The following is an 18,617-nucleotide window of genomic DNA, read 5'->3' on the forward strand; positions in this document are numbered from 1 at the left end:
GGAACAACAGATGTCCACTATAGTAAGAAAGAAGAGACAAAAAGATAAAGACAGTACAAAATAAATGGCCAGAATAAATCCAAATATAGTATCAATCACATTGGATTAAAAATTGAACTGTATACTATTATTTAGATTCATCCCTAACACAGAGGTAAGAGTCAAATGAATAGTAACGGGTAAAAATCAGATATGGTAACATTAATGAGACAAGTAGAATTCAAAGCTTTAAAAGAGACTTTTCAGTATTTCAACAGTTGGCCATGAAAGTAAGTTATGAACTTTATGCAATATATAAATCCGATAGAAATACAAGGAAAAATTGACATCCGCAGCCATGTAAAAACCAGTAAATCAAATAGGCCAAAAAAATAATATAGAATTAGTAGGCTTCCACAGTTACACAAAAGTATACCTGGTACCCAACAAATACACATGGAACCATCACAGAAGTGCCTTTTAATTAAGGCATGAAGGAAATTGCAACAACTTAAAATGTAACCTGAAATTAACAACTAAAAACTAAAATGTACATACCTAGAAAGTTAAAAATAAAGTTAAAAAATATTCTTAATATATTTCGAAATAAGTGTTAAACTAAAGCAGAAGTCAAAATACAAATTATCTTTCTAGAACTATGCATTATGTTTAGTAAAACCTATGGGATCTGGACAAGGGGAAATTTATAACCTATAGACTAAAATAAATTATTAGGCTGTCCTCTCAAAATGCATGAGAAAGGATGACAAAATAGACCCAAGTACATAGAAGGAAGAAATTAAACCATTTTATTTAAACAAAAATAAATCTATTAATTTATAAACATACACACACACAAAAACATACTATGTGCCAAGCACTGTTCTAAATATTTTAATTCACTGGGTGCTCACAAAAACACTTTTTTGTAGATGCTGTTATCCCCATTTTACAGATAGGAAAACTGAACCACAGAAGTTAAATAACTTGTCAAAACTACCAATATATAAAAGAATACATCATAAGTAAGTGGGTTTTATCCCAAGATTGCTTCAGTGGTTTAACTTTGTAAAATCTGTCATTAACAGATTGAAGATGGGGAAAAAAATGTGTATGTATAAACTGATTCTTTGAAGGCATATGATAAAATTTAATATGTTTTTTGGTTTGGAAAAAAATCTTAAAACTAAGCAAACTTAAGAAGAATACCTTGTTAATGATAAAGGTTATTAATCCCACACCCCAGAAATAACCAGCTAAAAATACAATAGGGAAAAATCCCATTCATTAGTATCAAGAAAAAAGGTGACTTGGAAAATAAATATGAAGAAAAATCCAAAATTTCATCAAAAGATACAATGACCATTTGCCATGTTAAGATTGATTGATTGATTTGATATATTCCCCTAGAATATGTCATGGAACTTGATAAGCTAATTCTCAAATTCACATAAAAAAATAAATATACAAGAATAGCGGTGAGTTTGGGAAAGAAAGGTGTGGTGAGATACAGGGTATGTATATGATAAAAGATAGTATCTTAAATGTGTCAAGAAAAGACCAGTCAGTAAAATGTGTCCCTCTGTGGTGAATGAAAAAAGTACATATTAAACTAATGTCTGCATGTAAATAGACGTTAAAAGCTTAAAAGAAATGGGAGAAATTTATAAGGAAATCATTTCTAGATTTAAAAAGTGACAAATTTATAAAGTGACATTTAAAAAGTGACAAATTCTGTATCACAACCAAGAGGCAAACAAATTGGATTGCATCATATGACCAGTAATGTTCTTTTATAAATCAGATTCTTTAAAATCAATAGTAAGAATGTGAATAATGACCACTTCTAAAACAGTCAAAAGACAGAAATTTCACCCAGGAAATAAACATGAAAATTCCCACTTCACCACTAGTTAAAATGCAAATAGTTATAGTTTGCATATATATATATATATATATATATATATATATATATATATATATATATATATATATACACACACACACACACACACACACACACACACAAATAGTTAATAGCCAAATTATAACAATTTTAAATCTATTTAAACATTTAATGGAGCTCCCAAAATATATGAAACAAAAACTGCCAGACAGTTCAACAGTGATAGCTGGAGATTTCAACATTCCTCTTTCAGTTACTGATAGAACTAGAGACAATAAGGATACAGAAGACTTGAACAACACAGTGTATTTTATCTAATCAATATATAGGGAACCCTCCACAAAACAACAATAAAATATGCATTTTTTCAAGTGCACATGAAACTTCTCTAGGGCCCTATGATGAGTGAATAAAATGAGATCCCATAAATTCAAATGGATTACAGTACATAAAGTGTGTTGTCGGACCATAATAGAATTAAAGTAGGAATCAGTAACAGGAATCTGGGAATTCCGTAATATTTAGAAATTAAATAATACTTCTAAGACACATGGGTCAAAGAAGAAACGACACAGAACTTTAGATAATTCAAGATAATTATCTTGAATGAAAATAAAAGAACATATGAAAATGTATGAGGTGCAGTGAAAGCAGTGTTTAAAGGAAGCCTCAGAAAGCTCTAACATCAATAATATAAGCCTCTACCTTAAAAAGCTAGAAAAAGAACAAACCAGACCCAAAATAAGTAGAAATGAGGAAATAATAAAGATCAGAGTAGAAATCCATGAAATAGATAATAGGGAAATAATATGAAAGAATTCATGAAACCTAGAGTTGGCTCTTTGTAAAGATATTTTTTAAGATACATCTTTATCTGGATCAAGAAAAAAAAGAGAAGGCATATATTAACAAAATCAGGAATGGAGGAGGCATCACTATAGACACTACAGAACTTAAAGTAATTATAAAGAAAGATTATGAACAACCTTATCCCAATAAATTTCATACCTTGGATGAAATGGGACAAAATCCTAGAAAGACTCAAAGTACCAAAACTTATTCAAGAAGAAATGGAAAAGCAGAATAGACTATGTCAAGTAAGGATAATGAATTGGTTATTAAAGGTCTCCACCAAAAGAAAAGTCTAGGTCCAGAGGGTTTCACTGATAAATAGTTAAAGGGAAAATAATACTAATCTTTTACAAATACTTGGAGAAAATAAGAGGAGGGAATACTTCCAAACTTGTTCTATAAAGCCATTATTACCCTGATACCAAAGCCAGACAAAGATACACAAGAAATGAAAACTACAAACCAATATCCCTAAAGAGCATCAATATAAAAATTATTACAAAATATTAGCACATCAAATCCAGCAACGTATAAAAAAGTTTATATACTTTAAGTGGGGTTTATCCTAGGAACAGAATGCTGGCTGGCTGACAGTCGAGAATCGATTAATTTAATACACCATATTAATAAAATGACAAAAAACGCAGTCATCTCCATGGACACACAAAAAATCATTTGACAAAATCCAACATCCATTCACAATAATTTTCACCCATGTAAGGATAGAAGGGAACTTCCTTAACCAGATAAAAGGCATTTACAGTTAACATCATACTTACGGTGAAAAATTGAATGCCTTCCCCCTAAGATCAAGAACAAAGTAGGGACGTTTCTATTCATCATTTCTACTCAACATAGTAACTGAGGGTACTATGTTTTGCAGTAAGACAAGGAAGACTTTGAAAGTATTCAGATTGTAAAGGAAGTAGTAAAACTATCTATTCATAGATTATGTAACCTTGAAGCAGAAAATACTCCAAATAAAAGACCTGAAGCACAATCTGAAAGCTACCAGAACTAATGAGTTAGTAGTTAGCAAGATCTCAGAATACAAGTTTAATATACAAAAACTAGTCATATTTCCATGTACTAGCAGTGAACAGTCCTGTAGGGAAATTCAAATAAAAAGAATAATTCTGTTCACATTAGCATCAAAAGGAACAAAATATTTAGGAATAAATATAACCAAAGAACTATAATACTTACACACTGAAAACTGCAAAAATAATGCTGACCTAAATTAGATTAAAAAGTTAAGTACTGTTAAAATGTCAGTTCCCCAAATCTTCAGATTTAACGAATTCCCTTTTATTAAAATCCCTTCAGGCTTTTGTTGTAGTAATTGGCAAACTGATCCTAAAATTTATGTGGAAATGCAAAGTACCTAAAATAGCCAAAGTCTTTTTTAAAGGAACAAAATTGAAGGACTTAGGCTGCCTGATTTCAAAATTTACTATAAAGCAAACAGTTGAGACATTGTAGCATTGGCATGTATAAAAATACATCAATTAAACACTCTAGAAATAGACCCTAATATGGATGGCCAGTTAATTTTCAACCAGTGGAGAATAAATTGTCTTCAAAAATGATGTTGAAATCATTGGATATCCATATGCCAAAAAAAAAAAGACCCCAATCCATACCTCATACCATATACAAAAATAACTCAAAATGGATAGAAAGACCTAAATTTGAGAACAGAAACTCTAAAGCTTCTAGAATAAAACAGGAGAAAATCATTGTGACCTTGAGTTAGGCAAAAGCAATAAAAAATACTGATAAATTGGGCTTCCTTAAGAATTAAAAACTATTGCTCTCCCAAAGGCACCATTAAGAAAATGAAAAGACAGAGAAGATATTCCCAAAACACCCCGATAAAGGACTCATAAAGAATTCTTACAGCTCCATAATAAAAAGACTAATAACCTAACTTTTGAACAGACAAAAGATCTAAATAAACACAATTAGAGATACAAACAGCTAATAGTTATATGAAAAGATGTTCTACATTGTTAGACATTAGGAAAATGCAAATTAAAACCGCAGTGAGAAATACCACCCAGCCACTAGACCAACTAAAATCACTAGTTGACAATGATGTGGAGAAGCTGGAACCTCATACATTGGACTGATGGGGATGTAAAATTATATAGCCTCTTTAGAAGAGTTTGGCAATTTGTTAACAAGTAAACATGCACTCACCGTATGAATCAGCAGTTCCACTCTAGGAATCTGCCAAGAAAAATGTTCACCCAAAGACTTGTACATGAATGTTTATAGCAGCGTTATTCACAGTTGCCCAAAACTGGAAATAATCCAAATATCCATCAAACTGGTAAACTGATAAAGTATATCCATAAGATGGAATGATACTCAGCAATAAAAGAGGATTGAACTATTGATAAACACAATATGGATGGATCTCAAAATAAACTAAGTGAAAGAAGCTAGACAAAAAAGTATAACCCATTTGATTCCATTTATTTAAAATTCTAGAAAATGCAAATTAATCTATCATGACAGCAAGTTAGTGGTTACCTGGGGAGGGGAGCAGTGATTATATAGGGGCGTGAGTAGACTTTGGTTGTGAGGCAGGGGAATGGATATTTTCATGATCTTGAATGTTGTTTTCACAGGTACATACAAAAGTCAGATTTTACAAGTATGAGCAATTCGTTGTATGTCAATTATACCTCAATAAATAAAATACATGCAACAACATGGATGAGTCTCTCAAAAATATCATTCTGTGTAAAGAAGCCAAATACTAAAGACTACATATTATATGATTCCATTTATAAGAAATTTCTAGAAAAGCAAAACTGTAGAGCCAGAAAGCGGATTAGTGGTTGCCTAGTTCCAGGAATGAGAGTGAATACAAACAGGCACAAAGGGGAGGAGGGGCAGATGGAGGGATGAAAATGTTATAAAATTAGATTGTGTTGGTTGCACAATTGTAAAAATTTACTAAAACACACTGAACACTTAAGATCAGTGAATTACATGTAAATTATATTTCAGTAAAATCTAAAAAAAATCAAGAGTCAAAAAGTTTTTAGCTTATGAAATTGGCAATTTTTTAAAAGATAATTTGTTAAAAGATAATGTTAATTCAATAAATGTTTGTATTACTACTGTAATAAGCATTATTCGGTATTAATAAACACAGACAGGATCCCTGACTAAGCAGGGAAAACAGACAGATGCAATTAAAAGTATCTTACCTGCTTTTTTTTTTTTTCCAGAGTTCAAAGGGTTTATTGGTAAACTTAAAATCAATGTTTAAATTTAAGGACATGAATTATCACTGCCCTATGACACTGATATGGCAAATTTGAACCATTCATGGGGCCACTTTAATAGGTGTGCAGATCTGGCCTCCTGGAATCCAGGAGAAAAATCCTTGGAAATATTTGATTTGCTTCTTTCTGTTGTAAGAGAAACAACCCTCCCCCACACACACGCACACAAATTTTTTTTGCTTTATTTTTTTTAATTTTTTTAATTTTTAATTTTTAAATTCAATTAACATATAATGTATTATTGGTTTCAGAGGTAGAGGTCAGTGATCCATCAGTCTTATATAACACCCAGTGCTCATTACATCACATGCCCTCCTTAATGTCCATCACCCAGTTATCCCATCCCTCACCTCTTTTCCCTCCAGCAACCCTGTTTGTTTCCTATGCTTAAGCATAAGTGGCATCTCTTATGGTTTGTCTCCCTCTCTGATTTCGTCTTGCTTTATTTTTTCTTCTCTTCCTCTATGATCCTGTTTTGGTTCTTAAATTCCACATATTAGTGAGATCATATGATAATTGTCTTTCTCTGATTATTTCACTTAGCGTAACACCCTCTAGTTCCATCCACGTCATTGCAAATGGCAAGATTTCATATTTTTTTGAAGGCTGAGTAATATTCCATCTTAACTGCTTCTTACAGAGGAAGCATACTGCAGTAACAACTCACTCTAGGCTCACTATGCAGTAAGACAAACACTTTCAGATATTGATGGTAGAAACAAACTGGCCCAACCTCCCTGAAAAGTAATATGACAGTATGTAGCAACAGCCTGAATTTATATCCTTTGACTCACAATTCCAGTTTGTAAATAATTGGAAATTTGGATAGAATTGTTCTATCCAAACAATTCGCATTGGTCACTGGTCATTCTAAAATTAAAAAATTCAAAGTAACAAAAATGTACAGTAATTGAATGGTTCAATAAGTCATAGTATCTGTGTGTCACATTTTGCAGACATGGAAATTTTGTGTTTACACAAAAACAATAGGGGGTTAGAAAACTGTAGTATTTCATTATTATAAATGTGTACATCTATGATATACAAGCTAAGAGATAAGGCTACAAACTATTAATTCTGGGCTGTGGGATTGCAAGTAATTTTTTTATACTAGTCTATAATTTATAAGGTTCATAAAACAAGCATTTATTACTTTAATAAATAGGAAAAAAGTTTTCTCCTTTATCTGTTTACATAGGTAATATGTTTAAATAGGTAATACATAGGTGGTATGTATTCACAGCAGAAGAGGTAGAAAATACAGATAAAAAAAAAAACTTCATCTAAAATCCACTATCCAGAGACAGCCTGTCTTCCCTTCTAGACATTTCAATGCAAATAGATAATGTTCAAAAAAAAAATGGAATTTATACTACGTATTGTTTTGTAATCTGCTATAAAAGGAAGGAGAAAATAGAGATAGCAGGTATAAACACTTAGAAGTTTGTTAGTCTAAAAAGAAGAAAAACTGATGGCAGCTAAGAGAATAAATAATTGGCTCAAGCAGTTGTTTTTTCCAGTTGTGGTACTCAAGAGTAGGCAGTGATATGCCTGGAGGGGAGATAGGGGAGGCAAAGGGATACAGACAGAAGAAAAGGAGAGGGGTCATGAGAGGAGATGCAGAGATCAGCTGTAATGAAATTCGACAAGTGTACATGAGAGGCTTCTGCGGGGACACTCCTCATGATGTTGGAGATAAGATAAGGCCTCCATAGAGCACACGTGGGTGATGAAGTCCTGAGGAGAGTGAAGGCTTACAACAGCCACAGCCTATAGAGTGAGAACTCGAATGTCAAAGGAAAAGGAAGACCTTTTTACAGTTGTTAATAGCTCACTGATACATTCAAAAGCAAGGCCAGACCCAGAATCCCAAGGTTACACCACCTAGGGCTTCATCTCAAGAGGAATTACAGATACATCAGGGTGAGTCTGTCAAACAAAAATTGCCAGACTCAAATATTAGAAATGGAGGAAGAACGGTGGTACTATATGGAAAGAGCAGAGGCTTAGGACGGAGCCAGACAGATCCGGTTCTACCTACCACTCACCACCTGGGCAGGTTATCTGACTCCAGAGGCTCAGTTTCAGAAGACTCCAGCAACTACGTTGCAAGGTGGTCGTGACAATCTAAGATAATATACCTAAACACCTGGCACACAGTAGATACATGATAAATAGTAGCTATTACTATTATTACTACTCCTTGTATGGGAAGAGATGCAACATAATATCATGGTTAAGAGCATGGAATTTGGAGTTAGACAAACCTAATAATACCAGATCCTTGCTCTATCACATAACTAGCTGTGTAGTCCCAGGCATCCAAGCCTCAGCATCACCTACACAATGAAGTATCAAATGCCACATAGAGCTGTTTAAAGAATTAAGACAATGTCTATAGTATCTTTATACTTTGCCCTCAGGGATAGTACCTATGTAATCAATAAACACTGGCTATTATTACTACCACTTCTGTGATCTTGGCCACATTAGATGACCTCTCTGAACTAGAATTTAAGCAGCTGTAATATTACTATTCCACTACCTGCCTTGTTCCCTTCATTCCCAGGACACAGTACATGGCACACATTTGGCACATAGTAAATATGTCACATAAACAACAGAACTATACTGAGAATTATATATAATGTATCCAACAGTGTCTGGCATATAAATGCTGGGGAAAATGGAGCTGTTTGTTTCCCGGAGAACCTGGGCTTCTCCAGGGCGAAAAACACTGGTTTTTTGTTTGGTTGTTTTTTTGTTTTTGTTTTGTTTTGTTTAAGTAGGCTCCATGCACAGCATGGAGCCCAACATGAGGCTTGAACTTGTGACCCTGAGATCAAGACCTGATCTGAGATCAAGAGTCACACGCTTAACCAACTGAGCCACCCAGGTGCCCCCAAAGAACACTGTTTTATTCATCTTTTAATCTAGCACCTGGCAAAATGTTAGGGATGTAGGAGATCCTTAGCAAATATTTCCTGAGTGGCACAGAAGGCAAGAGTCCCAGCAGCCACCCTCACTACAAGGGTAACTGCAGGAATCCAGACAACTTGACCCTCCAAAAACCTGAAATTCTCCATCTACTTTACCGTCTAACAAACATAACAGGTAGCCTGTGTGTCAGGTATCTGTACTACTAATTTAAGACTGGTACTTAAGTAAAGCCTTCAGTAGTAACCTAGACTCCAGATATGAGTGAGACGAAAGACTGCAAACACTGAGGCTGCAAACACTGAATTCTCACATCTAAGACACAACATGATCACAGCGTACAATAGCATCTGTATAAATTCAAGGTAATGAAAGGTCTTGGGGGAAAACCAGATAGGATGCCAGTTACATAAACCAATTCAGCTGCCACCTATATGAAGATAACAGGTTAGGATGCTAAATTTATTTATAAATAACATTCTTATGATTTCTGCAGTAAAGACATTACAGAAAAAGATTTCTGCAGTTAAATAAAAATATTACAGGATATTCTGGTATTTTACCAACAGCCTTACATTTGATTAACCTAGATTAAAAACAATTTTCTTTTTTTATTCTGATAGTCTTTATCTGAGTAGTAGAGAAATAGAGGCTTGCTGCAGAAAAACTGAATATACAAAGAGATTAAAATCACCCTTGGTTCAGTCATCCAGAGATAACCATTATTTACACTTCAGTGTATTTCTTTTTGATGCTTAATATTACTAGAGTGTTCAAAAACATGACTTTTAATGCTTCAGAAGTGTTCTCTCAAGCAGTAAACTCACATCTATTTCTCTATTATTGGACATTTAGAAAATTTAAAACTGTTTACTCCTGAATGTTTTTAAAAGTAGCTTTTTCCTTTATATTAAATATAAACTTATATGAATTACTTTTTAAAAGTTGTACATTTACTTCCATCAGCACTGGAAAATAAGGTGCTGAAGGCAAAGAAGGCCAGCCCAAAACCCACCAGATAATCTTCCAGGAATGCTGCTAGTAAGAGTCAAGTGTGAAGTAAGGGGTTGTGTGGTGCCTGACTATCCTCAACGAAGTGGGAGAATTTAACAGAGGAGTAGGGATAACGGGGGGAAGGGGAGGTAATGTGTATGTGTATTGGGGCATGAGAAGAGAAAAAGAAGGAATGACAGGAATTAATATTCTAAAGCATGAGTTATAATCTCACAAGTACAGTAGTTCTGAATGTTTTATAGTGCTCAGCAAACAGCACCTTTATATGGACCTGAATTTAACATATGTTTTAATTTTTCCTGCATTCAACATTACAAGTCAAAACCCAGTTTTAATTTATTTCAATAGAGATTCACTGGTACTTACTCAATGCCAGGTACTGTGGTTAGTAATAAAAATGAATGAAACCCTATCCCTTCCTTCAAGTTCATAATTAGAATATATTTGACCCAAATTTTTATACTATCTACATGCAAACTAAACAAGAATAAACAACTGATGGCTCATGACCCTAGGGAACTGCAAGAGATCAAAAACGAAGTGAGATCAACTTTCTGAGGCAAGAAAGTGGATGGTATGTATTAAGAAACTTTAACGAGTTGAAACAAAAGATTTTCCAGTTACTGAATGCACTGAACCAAATATCCAACTTCTAAAGTATTTCAGCTAATCCATTTTATATGAGTGATTTAGGATTTAAAAGTATAAAGGTAAGATTCATCTACTAAAGCATTACAGACTCCAAATTAAAGAACTACTTAACATTTTATTCTATGGTTATGGCCACCATAGGCCTTAGATTTCCTCAAACCCCGAATAAAATACTCTATCCATTTACCCCTACAAATAGAATCCCCAAAATGGAATCAAACCACAATTCCAGACAACGCAAATCCTTTTTTACACCATATATGTGCCAGTCATTATTTCTGTTCATTCAAGGAATCTGCAGAACCAGCCTTAATACTTTTGCCCAGAAATTGATCATCTGAAAGGGAAAAAGTACGTGGAGAATGGGTTTCTAAAGGCAACAGATTGCTAGCAAAAATACCCATTATTTTCCCTCATGCTAACAACACTATGTTAATACTAGGTTAAATAATTTGTTCTCAATTTGATACCTAGGCTAGTTTCTAGTGAACTATTTGTGAATCCTAGGAGTTCTGCTTCAGTCCTCTGACTCTGCTACTCATTCAAAAATAGCCAGTTAAATTAACAGAGAATATTTCATAAAATAATCTTCACTTGTGCCCAGAGGAATCCCAGTTACCCAAATAAACCTGGAAGTGGTCATTTAGAAGGAATCTGTTAACTCTCTCCCTCAGGAATTCCTAGAGAACAGGATAAAGTTTGGACTCTTACCGTTCTGACTTCAGTGACTTCAAAAGGACTTCTGCACCCTCACCATTTTACTCCAGCCTTCCCTGACAACTTGAAACATCATTTCACAAAGAGCATTAGGACATCAGTTTTTATTTTGAGCTCATTTTGAGCACCTAGTGCCAGGCACTATACTATACATAGCCCAAGGAAACTAGTGAGTTGGAAAATGGACACTTTATACTCAAGTAGGAAAGACAGTCATATAATTGTGAAGGAAACAGAGTGAACCAACAATGGAGAGAAGACTTGCAGTTTAGGGTGCTGAGGAAATTTCCTGAGGTGTTGAGAACCTAAAGATTGAGAAGGAAATAGTTATGAAAAAAGCAGGGAGCAAAAATATTCTAGGTAGAGGGAGAAATATATGCAGTGGCTCTGAGGCAGGAAACAATGTGTTGGGGACATTTTAAAAGACTACTATGGCTGGAATATAATGAGAAATAGAGGAAAATGTGGCTGGAGAGATTCATAGGGGCCAGATCATGCAGGGTCTCAGGAAGCTATTGAAAAAGAATTAAACAAGGAGGTAATATAATCCCACTTACATTTTTTGAAGATACTAATCTTCAGATCAGTAGTGGTACAAGAATAGAAGCAGGGAGACAAATAAGGAAATCCTTGCAGACATCTAATAAGAGAAATGGTGGTGGGGATTAGGGATGCATGTGTCATGATGAGCACCGGGTATTGTGTAAAAGTGATGAATCACTGCATTATACACCTGAAACTACTATTACATCGTATGTTAACTGGAATTTAAATTTAAAAAAATTTTAATGGAGCACCTGGGTGACTTAGTCAATTAAGCATTCGACTCTTGATCTCAGCTCAGGTCTTGATCTCAGGGTCATGAGTTCAAGCCCCGTGTTGGGCTCCATGCTGGGCATGGAGCCTACTTAAAAATGATAGACAGATAGATAGATGTGGGGCACCTGGCTGGCTCAGTTGGAAGAACGTGTGACTTTGGATCTCAGGGTCATTAGTTTGAGCCCCACATCGGATGTAGAGATTGAATTAAAAAAAAAAAAAAAGATGGTTACTCAGGCACTGGGAATCAGGAAACTTTTAAATGTCATCTCAGATTAAAAGATGAACACAAGTTAACCCAAGGGTAAGGGTCACCAAAGAACATGTACAGTGGCATTAGTTCCCACGACCATAACCCATTTTGACAAGGTAAATAGCCTGGTATGGCAATAGCAAAGGGTATGTGACAAGAGTGAAGGCAGGAAGACCAGCTGTTAGAAAACTATTGCAATAATCCAAGCAATGAAAATACAGTGCCCTGAACTAAACCAGTGGCAATAGGGAGGAGAGGCAAGATTGTGTCCATGTATTATTTTAAATGGTAGAAGAGACTGACTGGATTGGAAGAAGGGAGGGCAAAGGAAGAGAAACTTGGGATCACTGGATTTCTCGCTATAAGTGGGTAGATTATGGTAGAGCCAGATATGTGGGAAGATGAGTTCAGCTTTGTATATATATTGCCATAATGGAAGAGCCACAGAGTAGCAGTTGGATACATGGCAGTCTCCAGGTTAGAAAGAGGCTGAGGCTGGACGTGTACAATTTAGAAACTATAGGTAAAAAAGTGGTGAATAAAGCCTTAAGAAAGACTGTCCAGAAAAGTACAAAATAAGAGGGGCGCCTGGGTGGCTCAGTCGTTAGGCGTCTGCCTTCAGCTCAGGTCATGATCCCAAAGTCCTGGGATTGACCCCCGCATGAGGGCTCACTACTGGGAGCCTGCTTCTTCCTCTCCCACTCCCCCGGCTTGTGTTCCCTCTCTCACTGTCAAATAAATGAATAAAATCTTAAAAAAAAAAAAAGTACAAAACAAGAACAGCTTAATCCGGAATCCTAGGATGCACTGACATTGAAGGGGCAAGAGTTAGAGCAGGGTTTCTCAACAGCACTGATGCTTTAAGCTGGATAATTCTGTTGTGTGGTGTTGTCTAGCACATTGTAGGACGATTAGCAGCATCCCTGAACTCTACCCACTAGATGCCAGGAAGACCTACTCAGTTGTGACAATCAAATATGCATCCAGGCATTGCCAAATGTCCCCAGGAGGGAAAAATCAACCCCATTTGAGAAACACTGAGATAGAGTAGGAGAAGTCTCCAAGACACTGATAAAAGGTTCTGAATGAACTCCCTCAATCCAGAAGATTCCTCCTAAGTCTCTGTGCATAGTACTGCTCTTGGTGCCTTAAAAGTACGAAAGAAATGAGGGTGGCATTCCACTATAACCAACCCACAGGGTATTGGAATATCTTTATGTACTATTTTGGATCAAATCCATTACTAGAAATCCCCCTCATACTCTGGTATGAGGCCACAGTGGGAAAAAAGTCTTTTGTAAAAATTTTATTCACAAATGACACACAAAATATCTGACCCTGCCCCCCAATACAGGATTACATGTCACCATCCTATTCCAATAAGCCCCAGCACTTCTCTATCATGAGAATAATACCTAACAATTTCCAAGAGTTTATGATTTAATCTCCACTTGACCCTTATGAGGGGTAGGAACTGCTATTAACTCATTAGTTGAGGAAACTGATGCACAGGGATAAGTAACATGCCCAAAATCACCTGAAGTGATCAAACTGAGACTGGAACCTGACTTTTCCAAAGCCCATGCTCTAAGGCTGTAAAACACTTTACCATTATTCCATATGGCCTCTATTAGGATACAAGGTCTGTGAGGAAGGAGCTAGTTCAGTCTTTTTCACCATTGTGTTCCTAGCATTTGGCTCATGGTTAGAACGGAGCTCACATATTTACTGAATGAGTCTCAGTTCAGGCCTAACTTATTCACAGATCTGCACTGAGATGTTTAAGACCCTGAGAGCTCAGACAGTAAGTCTGGGCACCAAGAGGAAGAAAATGTCTTCCACTCTTGACAGGAAATAAGCAGTCACAGTATCTGATACTGCAATGCTAGAACTAACTTTTAGAGAACTTTGTTCCAGAAATGGAGGCTCAACCATCAACCTTGCCTCACTTCCATTAAAGCAGTACCCTCCCTAGGGCCTCCTTATCCAGCAGACGCATTACATTGAGGCCTCAAGGATATGGGGGAAGAGTGGAAACAAATTAAGTATAGAATGGAATATTTCTGCAAAATGAAGTTGTAAATAATTTTTGACAGGATCAAAAACTGGTACTCAAGGGTAAGTTTTCCAAACATCAGAGAGGCTTTTTTAACATTCTCTACTCTCTATTTAAAAAGGCCTTAGAAAGTTGAATAAGTATTACCTCTACTACTGGGCATACCTGCCTCAACATATTTTTCATTAGCCAGACCTGGTATCTTTTTGATGAAGGGACTATATGTCCAGAAATTTCTGCACAGACACTGTGTAAAGTCCTCGCAAAGGGTGAAAAGTTTAAGCCAGTGATACCAAATACTGTAACAGATGTTGGTAATTATCATGTATATTTTTCTGGGCCCCGATGTAGCCTCAGCATATTTATCAATTTAATATTTCAAGCAACCATCATTCCCACTAGATAAAATATTTTGTTGTCCCTGCCTAAGTCCACCCTCAGGGATAGCCTGGAAGATAATGGAACTCAGGGGTTATCAATAACTTCTGAGGGGAATAAGCAAAGGAAATATACTGGGAAGTTCTGTAAAGAATGGAAGGAAGGAAATCCATGGCTTTAATCTGCTCTGTGTATATACTTGCACATCTAAATGTGCTTCTTGGAAACCATTGGAAGATATACAGCAACTTGTGGTGAGAATGTTCCCCACTCTGCATGGAAGCCACTTCAATGAAGGCATTCATATAAAGCTTGTACTTTACGGACCTCACACCCACCCCCAATCTAGCCCCACCCATAATATGCTCTCATTCCCACCAACCCTCCTAGGGGAAACTAGATACAGCACATTTTCAACAAATTCTAACATGAACTTGAGCTTTAAGGAACAGGGAGAATAGGCTTTCTGTTCTAGATGGAAGCATTTTCTCCTCCAGTGTGGCTTAGTTGTTTATAGCTGTCATTTAGCAACTGAGGCTACTTTTTTGCAAGCTGGTGTCTTCAGTCCCGTTTGCCATATTGCCTCCTATCCAAACATTGACATTAAACAAACAAAAAAATCAGTAACTCACTTTTGTTTGTTCTTTCAGCTCCTTTGAAGATTATGAAACAGAGGAACCTGTCTCTCCCTCTGAAATTGGAAACAAAGGCAATAAAAGTAAAATAGTAACCTCAAGCCTTGCAGAGAAATGTGGAAAGCTTCAGTCAGTGGACGAAGAGTAGTTGCCAATGTCTACATGAGAGATACGTATTTTAAATGTCTTTTTCTTGTGGAGATGCTCCAGTTTGCATACTGCTTTTTAAAGCCTTTGATTTCTGCAAGTGTGTATCTGCACTAGGAACTTCAAAACATTTTTAAGCAATAGGTCTGGATACACATGCTCAATTTGAGGGACTCCTCCGATTTGCCTCAAACCTCTTACAGAGCTTTTCCTCCAAATACAGCGATATACACCACCTTCTAAAGTCTGTGAATCAGCACTCTTCACCCCTGAATGTACCAAGGATCTCTCGGGGACAGTGCCAAGCGCAGATCTCTGCACAAAAGCAGGAGTTGCCTCTGTTGTCCAGCATCCTGAGGCCCCTCAGGGCTCCTATGGAGCCCAGAAGAAACCTTCACTTGCAGAAAACTTGAGTCAAAAACATCCTGGAACTTAAAAAAGCAGTTAAGGGCCTCCAGAAGTGACTTACCCCTGGTAATAAAAGCACTGCCAAAACATCTCAGAGACTTTTTAAATATGTGTACTGGAGTACAAAGATCTTGAACTTACTTGGTTTAATGTAATTTCACAATGACCTGCCAAACTGCTAGTCACTTTACATCCTCAGGTATTGTAACCACTGGGCCTTCCAACCTTGCTGGCAAATTCTGAATTATCTCTCCCCATCCTGACTGTGGATCTTATATAAAATAATGATGAAAAAACTTCTAAGTACAGAATTTGACTTATACTTGAAAAAAAAGTTTCCTTTTATCTAACGTATGTGGAGAATTACTGAATGACTTATTAATCCCCAAATTAGTTGATATTCCATCTGTACTTCCTATTAGAAGGCCTATTTGAAGACTTAGTGACATACGAAAATTCTTACTAGATGTATTCCTTTCATCGCTGAATATTAGACTAAGCCAACAGTAAAGGCCTCAATCTAAATATTATCCCTTCATATTGAAAATGAACAACTATTTCAAATATTCCATCACCTCAATATTCATCACAAAAATGGAAGAAAACAGTGATGCCACCCATAAAAGGAAAGCTGTTTCATCTGTACTATAGTGGTAGATGTGTTCATTACAGAATTCTACATTTTTTCAGCAAGCCACAGTGCAGCCAAATCCTACAATATCCTTAAAGATAAAACTGAAAATAAACTGAAAAAGGATAGACATTTCTAATGTAAGCAAAAGAAACCCCCAAGAAACTTGAACATCCATCTGTGTCAAAGTCATCCCTTCTCCCCTGGTTTTTTTGCTTTAACCCCAAGTCCTAAATGTCAGAATAGTGTCCCTTGCCACCCTGCTTTGGTTCCCCTTACCAATGTGAAAGTCAAAAAACGAAATAATCAAACCTTAGGCTATGGTAGGCAAAAAGTAGAGGTAAGTGCAATTTAGGAAATGTACCATCAACTGGTACAGTAATAGCAGTTTTTTTTAGTATCCTCTGTTGCCTGTTATTTTACTTTTCATGATCAGAATTAATCCTCCATTTAATGGTTACAGAAAATGATAAATATTAAAACTTGCTAATAGTTCAACATACTAAAAGCTTAAAAATGACTAAATTTTTAGGAAACACTACATGTAATAACCTCAACACATTAGTAAATTAGGATTAAAATTATTTGTGATATGTGAAATTTACCATCTATTCCACCCATCCTTTACCAGGGAGAGAAAGCAATTACTTTTTAAAAATTTCAGATAAAATATTAAAAAGGTAATACCTTTTTTAAGAAGCCAGATATGGTTTAAAGGTTTTATTATCCGTAATGATCTAAACTATTTCTAAGACTCATCAGCAAAAAGTTAAAAATTTTAGTTTTCCCATATACATTTGGATTTTTTAAATACTATTTGGCTTTTACCTTTTTACCTTGTGTCTCCTTACTGAAATCCTCTTGCTTTTACTTTGGTATTTGGTTTCAAAAGTCTGTAATTATTATAAAAAGTTACAGCTACCAAGATCATTCCATTTAAGATAAAGCTATTTTAATTTAGGTTACCCAAAGTATTATATTTTCAGACATAAGTGTGTTCTTAAGAGTTGAATGCAAGAAATGTGAATTCCGAAGAACTAGGACACTATATATTTGACTTTCTGGTAAAGATTTCACTGAATAAAATCATTACTGCCCTACTGGAAATTTCAAGTTTTTACAATATCCCAGGCTGCTTAATAAAAATTAAATTGAGGGTTATCATGGTCTTAATGCTATTCAATGAAAAATGAGTTTCATAGCAAAACATTAATTGCCACAGTAATCAAATTAATGAAATTCTGTGTATTTTCCCTGCATCTTATCTATGTCATTGTGTAAGATTCATAGTGTTTATAAAATTCTAGATTGATCAAATGAGGTAAGTCATTTGCTCAACTTGGAAATGTTACAAAAGTGTGTTTGGGTGGAGAAACCTGCATGATTTAACTTGTTTTTGTTTTTCCCTTTTTGCAAAACTAAATAAAGAGACAAGTTGTCAAATATGAACCACATTCACTAAGATAATCACTACACTTTTGGCTTTATTCACACTTGCACCTCATTTTTATGTTTGTAAGAGTAACATTATAAACAAACTTGAGTTTCAAAGAATAACTCTTTGAACCTCTGGGAAAATCATAAAGGAATACCTAAAGGGGTAACACCACCTCATAACTGAGAAGTGATTTCCTTTGGGGGGATAAGGAAGAGGACTAGATATTAGGAATGAGAGGTTCACAGGGATCAAAAGGGACTTTAGCTTTATATACTTTTAGCCTTATAAATATTCTCTTAAAAGAATGTGTAATTGATTGTTATTTTGGTACCTAAAACTTAATTTTTTAGAAAGGAGGGAAAAAAGTTAAAATATCATCCAAGTATTAGATTCCAACACTAACTTAGTATTTTCTAAAACATCTTATATTTTATTTTTTAATTTTTTTTAATTTTTTAATTTTTTCATCTGTCGTAAAACTTTTACTTTTCTTC

At 35.3% G+C, this 18,617-nt stretch overlaps 1 protein-coding gene across 7 annotated transcripts in view; it reads left to right on the plus strand.

Moving 5' to 3' along the window:
• PPP2R3A (protein phosphatase 2 regulatory subunit B''alpha) overlaps nucleotides 1-18,134 on the plus strand; it is a 205,041-nt gene extending 186,907 nt beyond the window's left edge. For all 7 annotated transcript variants that reach the window (XM_045791823.2, XM_045791819.2, XM_045791820.2 and 4 more), the window contains one exon: nucleotides 15,515-18,134. In XM_045791823.2, coding sequence (XP_045647779.2) covers nucleotides 15,515-15,647 — 133 coding nt within the window. In that variant the 3' untranslated portion in view covers nucleotides 15,648-18,134. The remainder of the gene's footprint in view (nucleotides 1-15,514) is intronic.
• Nucleotides 18,135-18,617: the final 483 nt, after the last annotated feature.

This window comes from Ursus americanus, chromosome 20 (genome assembly GCF_024610735.1).
Source record: "Ursus americanus isolate L20-20 chromosome 20, mUrsAme1.1.p, whole genome shotgun sequence".
In the NCBI taxonomy this organism is placed as follows: Eukaryota; Metazoa; Chordata; class Mammalia; order Carnivora; family Ursidae; genus Ursus; species Ursus americanus.